At 52.2% G+C, this 7,212-nt stretch overlaps 5 protein-coding genes and 1 non-coding gene across 6 annotated transcripts; 1 reads left to right on the top strand and 5 right to left on the bottom strand.

The window, feature by feature from the left end:
- The first annotated feature begins 892 nt into the window (after positions 1-892).
- Positions 893-1,988, top strand: P153DRAFT_104705 (uncharacterized protein). The gene has a single exon (XM_033661873.1). The coding sequence runs from the start codon at positions 1,243-1,245 to the stop codon at positions 1,732-1,734; it is 492 nt and encodes a 163-aa protein (XP_033528495.1). The 5' UTR covers positions 893-1,242; the 3' UTR covers positions 1,735-1,988.
- A 509-nt stretch (positions 1,989-2,497) lies between these two features.
- P153DRAFT_392720 (uncharacterized protein) lies at positions 2,498-3,525 on the bottom strand (the record flags this gene model as incomplete). Its single annotated transcript, XM_033671177.1, has 5 exons — positions 2,498-2,593; positions 2,644-2,833; positions 2,889-3,088; positions 3,141-3,230; positions 3,281-3,525. 3 exons carry the CDS (start codon positions 3,523-3,525, stop codon positions 2,950-2,952), a joined length of 474 nt encoding a protein of 157 aa, XP_033528496.1. The 3' UTR covers positions 2,498-2,593; positions 2,644-2,833; positions 2,889-2,949.
- On the bottom strand, positions 2,546-2,907 carry P153DRAFT_381286 (uncharacterized protein; the record flags this gene model as incomplete). The annotated part of the gene is made up of 3 exons (XM_033670032.1): positions 2,546-2,580; positions 2,644-2,829; positions 2,889-2,907. 3 exons carry the CDS (start codon positions 2,905-2,907, stop codon positions 2,546-2,548), a joined length of 240 nt encoding a protein of 79 aa, XP_033528497.1.
- Positions 3,526-3,925: 400 nt separating the features above from the next.
- Positions 3,926-3,998, bottom strand: P153DRAFT_t19. The gene has a single exon. It is a non-coding gene; the product is annotated as a tRNA-OTHER (tRNA).
- Positions 3,999-4,778: 780 nt separating this feature from the next.
- Positions 4,779-5,338, bottom strand: P153DRAFT_363102 (uncharacterized protein). Its single transcript, XM_033667295.1, has one exon. The coding sequence runs from the start codon at positions 5,331-5,333 to the stop codon at positions 4,929-4,931; it is 405 nt and encodes a 134-aa protein (XP_033528498.1). The 5' UTR covers positions 5,334-5,338; the 3' UTR covers positions 4,779-4,928.
- Positions 5,339-6,510: 1,172 nt separating this feature from the next.
- Positions 6,511-7,046, bottom strand: P153DRAFT_381289 (uncharacterized protein; the record flags this gene model as incomplete). Its single annotated transcript, XM_033670033.1, has 2 exons — positions 6,511-6,645; positions 6,699-7,046. The coding sequence occupies 2 exons, from the start codon at positions 7,044-7,046 to the stop codon at positions 6,511-6,513; spliced, it is 483 nt and encodes a 160-aa protein (XP_033528499.1).
- Positions 7,047-7,212: the final 166 nt, after the last annotated feature.

A 7,212-nucleotide genomic window follows, 5' to 3' on the forward strand; every position in this document is an offset into this window, starting at 1 on the left:
TGGATTTCTGGCTTCCGCTGATCCGGCTGACGAACAGGGTGTCACCTCTCCTGCGCTGTGTGTGTGGTATGCTTGCCGTGAGACCTTCGGAATGTCTGGAGCGAGTCCTCGTCGCAATACTACGGTAAAGGTGGATACGTTTCTTGGGAGATCTCGCGGTATCTCCCAATCACTTGCTGGTTGATCGGTGAGGTGTTTATTCGGGGAGGTAAGAGAGGGGTGCGCATAACGACATCTTCGGCATCACGGCAGTCACAGACGTGGAGGAGAGCAACGGCAGCGAAGGCGGCTCGCTATCCTGCTCCAGTGTCAGCATCTGCTTGGAGAGTGGTAGCTCAGACAGCTTCTGCGCCTACCAGTTTGAGAGATTTGCTCCAGCTGCGATGGCCGCTGGACATCCTTCACGGTTTGTAAACGACGCAGTGTATCATCGTCGCGCCGCCGGCAGTGAGTTTCGGCGCGCCTTGCGATTGAGTTTGCTGTGCCGAGTTCTTTCCTCCACGCGCTTTGCAGTGAGGAAGTACTAGATCCTTTCTAGCAGTGATGGTTCTGTGATAAGAATGGAGGGGCACGCACTGAGTACTGAGACAAAGTCATTTAGAGGTGTTGTCTCCGAGAGTTCCCATCAGCGCGACTAAAGTTGATGCTGGAAGCTCTCTTCCGCTGACAGCAACGGAAGACTCAAATTTGGTAGTAAGGACAGGAGGCGCTTGTTGACTGCCCATAGTTACCATGGTATGCGCGAAGAGCTCACCTAGAACAATATGCCCGGGTCCCATGCCTCCATTGTGCCCAGCAAAGTACGGTCCGGTACCTCAAGACGATCGCTTTCGTTCATACAAATAGCGCGACGCTCGTGGTATGTGCTGTCTCCCTCGGGCGCATGCCGTTCATCAATGTGGCACAGAAGGGGGGGTCGTGTCCAGGTAGTGGGCGTCCATTTTCTTTTCCATCATCAGGTATTCTGATCCAGCGTAATGCTGACCTCATTCCCACTCTTCTTATTACCAGGTATCCGTGGATACTTGTCGCGTGCGACTCGGGGGTGAGAAAAATGTCCGTGGACTCGGAGGAGGGCGGCGGATCGGGAAGGAGTGACTCGAGCATCGCCAAATCTAGAGACATCATTTGGAAACACATCATGCACTCCAACCAGCGGAGTGTGCCCACGCGAAGAGGTTCTGCACATTGTGTGGATGGTAAGTGGTGTGGAGAGGCTAATTGGTGTCAGTGTGATGCACAATGTTGCCGCAGGTGCGGGGCGACCTTGTGCAGAACACTTTACACGAACTTTGTGGAGGCACGCAACTTGATTCCAGACTAGGGAGAAGGATGCGACTACGGAAGGTGCCAGTATTTGCAAAATCATTTCCCCTTTTGGAGAATGCACGTCGGGCGGATCATGTCATTTCAATTCCAGTCAGCATACCCAAGAGTATCTCAGTGGCTATTCTACCCCCTGTCCAGCTCAATATGCGGTACCCGAGAAGCAGCTCGATGTCCTATGCTGTACTTCAAATCCCCCGTATCCTCCTACCCTCTGCACACTCCCCTCCTACTCCCATCACAGTTGTTCCGCCTAGCACTGACATCAATCCCGGTCCTGATCCACCTCATCGTCATGCACAAGCACCATGCCCGACGCTCCCGCCGCACACACGCAAGCGAAGAAGATTACGCCTGCAAAAAACCTCAAAGTGTAGGAGATGCCGCGCTGGGCGACTACAGGCCTAGCGAGAATGTAGATGCCTACATCCCCAAGCCATTCGGGGTCGTCAAGGGCGTCTCGGAAATCGGCCCACAACATCTCATATAGCTCCATCTGGATATACAGACGAATCGCGGCGGTGGCGTCGGCGAGGAACGTGGCGAAGGAGAGAGTTCGAAGACCTGGAGCGGCGCGATTCGTCATTGTAGGGAGATGCGTAGGCGGCAAGGCGCGTTTTGAGAAGATGGAAGATGAGGGTAATCGGATTCAAAGTCGACGACGTGCGTTGGCAGGAGTTTTCTCGCGAGCTGAAAACGTTGTGAAGTGATTTGGGGTGTTGTGTGAATGGACGGGAGTGAGTGGTCTTGAGGAGCTGGGGCAAATACCACGGGCACGAAAGAGTCAGACCCACGCGCTCGCTAGGCTCACCTTCACCGAGTATCTCCCATCTGCATAGCTACATGATGGAAACATGTCAGGCCGTGAAGTTCAAAAGCATCATGATAGTCATATGAAGCTCTCTTCTCATTAGACTCTAGGAGTATGTCTTCACCTTGAAGACATCGTTGCTGACAGAAGGTCCAAACATATGACAGGGAAGGAACTTGATATCTTCAGCATGGCTTGTCAACTCTACATGAGCAAGACGATCTTCGAAGATACTCAACCTACATCGCGGATACGGCAAGGAGACTGGGTAACAGATCACGAGGGTCTTGAACTTGAACGGCATATCATACGAGGAGTCATGACAGTGAGGATGAAAAAGTGAGAATGTAACAGTTTATAAAGCTTGGATTGATATAAGTCCTTGTGCCGCCAATATATATTCCAGTTCTATTCCCGAAGATCCCAAAGTCTTTGTACTTGCGCTGTCGGATTTGACTGAGGCCATGTTAGCGGATGGAGGTTACGCGACGAGCCGAGCGACTTACAAGTCGGGTAGTGTATGAAGGGTTGCTTCCGGTAAGGATTTGTCAGAGAAAGCGACGTGGTTTGTCTTGACGTGCTCCAGGCAACAGAACCTGAGGTGGTTGGCCGCGCCCGCTGGCGGCTCCGAGTCCCTGGTGTGGTTGGTTGTGATGCTGCAAGCGACACCGGCAGAAGGGAGAGGTCATCGCCTGGCTATAGCGGAAGATGTCAGTGTATGCAAGATGTGGGTGCAGAAGGGAGGACTTACGAGGGGAGATCTCGGTCATGCTTGCGAAGGCCACCCAGCCCACGCCATAGGAAATCTGAGCTCATGTTCTGCCATGGGCTGGGTGCCGTCCGCGCAGCTCTGGCTTTGTTAGAACGTCGGGGTGTTCTTGTGGAGGCTGACTCTTGCCGGATTGATATGCAAGAGTCAGCCCCCACAGGCCAATGTGCGTGGCCACAATGCTATCGAAATCTGTTAGAAAGGTACAACGAGGCTCAACGCAGAAAGACTCACCGGCCACAACTGAGAAGCATGTTTGATTGGTGGTTGACCCTCTCGGATGGGTCAACCACCTCCAGCCCGCAGGCTGAGTAGCCACCCTCGCTGTTGACGTTAGTTGGAAAATGATAAAGCATGGAGAAGGTATGACATACTGGCCAGGGGCCGGGGCGGCCTCCAGAGTTCGTAAGTTCAGCACTCCCGAAGGAGCGGCTGAGTGTGAGGTGGTGTTGATGAAGGAGAAAAGAAGTGAGGGAGCGAGATGATGGGTATTTGTACCACCTGTGGGCGCGCTACGGAGGCCGGCGTTTGAGTTCCGGGTCGACTCAACAGCGGTGAGGGGAGTGACAGCGAAGCCGAGGTGAAGTCGAGAAAAGTAAGTCTCATGTGAGCATGTCATTGCGGGAGTTTTGAGCAACCCCGCTATGAGAGAATGCGGTGCATTTAGCAAAGACACTTAAAGGCTGAGAAGAACCATATCTGCAGATAGCCGTACATCGTTGACCATGAACTGCCTCAGCCATCAACCTGAATATTAACATAGTTGGAGATCTTGCGAAGAGATCAGGTATTTGGAATGAGACATGCTTGTGATAACCTGAGCTACAAAATACACCGCCAATTCGAACCAAAAAGCATATGTGAAGCATCGATATGAAACAAAAAACAGCATTGCGTTCTAGTCACAGATCATCGAGTCTTGTGCCTCCGCTGTACTGAAGCGAGTGTGACCCAACCATCGACAAAAACAAAAATCAGAGATCGTACAGTCCAGGGGAACTGAACTTACGAACTCTGGATGGTGCGACCGCGAATCGAACGCGGGTTGCCTTCAGGCCAGCTGAAGGAGTGTTGCCACTACACTATCACACCGAGGGGTTTGATTGATGGCAGTTCGTGCCAACTCGAACAAGATATATGCAGTAGTATCCTAGGAAAATGGTGATAGCACCTGAATCGTCACTAACAGAGCTTGAAACATTCTTTTGTGGGGTGAGATCCGTTGTTTTATAACACCGTATAAAACCCTTTCTAATCCGGAAGCATTGTAGTAGCGCATGCAATATCTGGTGCTGCACAAGACATGATGGCATTGCGACTTTTGTGATGTCTATGAGACTCTCAATGAAGTCTCGTCACGTTCAATAGGAAATGCTTCTGCGTTGCAGAGAGCCTCACGGCCTCTTGCCCGTGTTTCTCAACCGGCCGCGAAGAGTCGCTTGTGTCCCACTCCATGTTCAAGCCCAGGATGCCAGCGCCTCGAGTCTTCATAATCGGCAATGCTCCGGTCATATCACTCTCGCAAAGGGCTTGCGTCGCGTCTCCTCTCCACCTCTGTAATAGGCTTGTCGAGCTTACGACTTGAGTCGGCCTCATTGACCACAATGATTCAGATTGCTGCAGAGACTGAACACTACCTAGGCTATTCGACTTGAGTGTGTTGCTTTACGGGGCAGACTATCTTTTCCTTACTGCGGACAAGCATTACGTTGGTGTAGTTTGAGGCCATTGGAAGGTTGGTAAGCTGAGGCGGCAGTGTAGCTCCAATTACATATTCAATGTGTGAACGAGTGATTAGGAAGAGGCAATTGCACATGGCTAGATTTCATGACCAACGAGATGTATTGATGATGATCAAAGAGTGGCTAGCGCCCAAGAAGGTACTTGAGGGGCACGTGTAATCTACATGGATGGAGAAAAGAAGCAAAAGAAAAGTGAGATGCCACCAAAAGGTGCTACAATACATGGCGAAAACCTATGTCGCTTTTGTCGAAGCCCATCTAGCAACGTCTGCAATCCCTATCACACCGGGTACTTCCAATCATCCTGGCCCGGCTTCTCCCAAGGCTTCATCACGTTCCAGGAAGCGCCAAGGCTATGTCTCTTGACGAGCGTCGCAAGGAGATCTTCTAGTTCCACACCTTGTGCCAACATGGGGGCAGTTGGATGCACAGCTGTCACCTGGTCGAATGCGACCTCACCCACAGCCAGCGTACCACTGAAGGCGGCAACGCGAGGAAAGACGGAAACAGCTTGCTGATAGTCGGCCCAGTCTTTATCTGTCATCGGGATCGACACCGAGTAGACGACTTCGGGCAATATCGGATCGTAGGAGAGAGGAGTTTGCAGCTCGACAGGCATGGCGTCGTCGAGGAACCGGAGGACATCTGCGAGGATCTTGTTGTTCTCGCACTGCGATCGGATCATGCGCAATGGACCGAGAAGAACAGATCGCGGTACTGCCTGTTAACAGTCAGTTGAGGTGTTCGAAAGAGGTACGAAAGCCAGGCAAGACTTACACCAGCCGGAATCTTGATCTCGCGTTTGGGAGCCACAGTGACTTGTTCCCTCCCCATCTCCGGTACCTCCAGTGACAACATCTGACGAACAGGAGGAGGTTGACGATGCATAGACTCAAGACTGTACCGATCTGTGTAGCTCAAGCTCTTCGAGCCAAGAACTTCATCTGCAGGGTAGTCGTACGGGTTCCTGTAAGAGCCTTTCTCAGCACCAATCTGGAGCCCGGACGCTGCACGACCGCCCGATGATGCCCCGAGGGAATAGCCGTAGGCGGTTTCATGATCATCAGGACCTTCAGCGAGGCCAATACCAAGCGATGCCAGGTGAAAGCCACCTCCGAAGCTGCCTGTCGTGGGTCGTGGAGCAGGCGGGGGCGGCGCTTGGGCTGGGGGAAGCCGACGCGCGTTGGCAAGACGATCGCCGAAGCTTGCATCTACTCGACGAGTGTACTCGCGACGCGGCTTTGGTGTCTCAGGTGACGAAGACGTCGAAACCGGATTGGCTGGCAGAGCCTTGGGAGTGGTAGGAGAAGACATCTTGCTGGTGATGGATGATGTAAGGAATTAAGAAGAAGATAATGGAGAATTGAGAATCTAAGGACGTTTGGGGTGGTTGAAGAGTTGCGGGGTCTGATTGTGAATTGCTTGAAATATGTACTGATTGGGTGGGCTTGGCGTCAGGTGACTACAGCGTTCATCGAACCCTGGCGCATGTTATCCAAAGTCGTTAAACGATTGGAATACTGAATAGGCTGATTATCTAGCAGGGAAGATATAGAAGGCGGCTATGACACGGTTAGTGGTGCACACGGCTGGATGCTTATTCACCGTTGGGTCAAAGTAGTCGAGCAGGGCCGTTGCGTCCCAATATGGAACTAGTGTCACGAGTTGATCTCTCAAGCAAACCTGCTACACTAGAGTGACTCTTGTTCTTTGGCAAACAACTCACTCAACCCCTCCCACCACACGTTTCGCAGCAGCAGCAGCAGCAGCAACCGCCAGCTCTTTGTCTTTCGACAAAACGTCAACATCATCTGTGAGCAACCCCATATTACTCAAGCTATTACTTGGTCACTCATCTATATCTAGTCAACATGCACATCCGCCATATCAAGTTCCGAAACCCGTTCCGCCCAAGGCACCTCACACTCTTCCAACAATTCGAAGCGCAGGAGAAGGCCGAACGTGAGGAGGCCGCGAAGAAAGAGCGACTTGACGCTCTACGCCAGGTAGTTACATCCCACCATGTTGTCAACGCCGCACTATAGCTTACGGGTTCTAGACGGAAAGCCTCGCCCTTCTGGAGGGCAGAGAGGGCCGTTGGGCCACATTCAAACGAGTGACGCGGACCATCATTGGGCGCCAAAAGCTTGTGTCTAGATTGAGGGAGTGGAGTCGACGGAAGGGCGGAGGGAAGGGAGTTGGAGTCGCGCGTGCAGACGTGGAGGCTCACAGCGAGCCAGAAGACGTGGAAGTGGTGAGGCTGGAGGCCTAAGTGAACATCGGGGAGCGATGAGGATCTGAACAGGGCAGGAGTATGGGTAGGTGGGGAGAGAGCAGAGATGACACAAGCAGACGACAAGGAGATCTTCCAATGACGATATGCCTTGTGGTCCGCCATGATTGAGAGCACAAGATTCATGGAGACGTGCACAGTTATGTGACGAGAGTTTGGAAACATTATATATTAGATGACAAAGCGAGGAAGTTCTTGATCGAAGTCCAGAAGATCGCTTGCTCTAATCAAGAAAACGTAACGTATTCTTTGTCCCGCCCTTCCTGATCGC

The sequence above is a fragment of the Dothidotthia symphoricarpi genome, assembly GCF_010015815.1.
Source record: "Dothidotthia symphoricarpi CBS 119687 unplaced genomic scaffold P153scaffold_2, whole genome shotgun sequence".
In the NCBI taxonomy this organism is placed as follows: Eukaryota; Fungi; Ascomycota; class Dothideomycetes; order Pleosporales; family Dothidotthiaceae; genus Dothidotthia; species Dothidotthia symphoricarpi.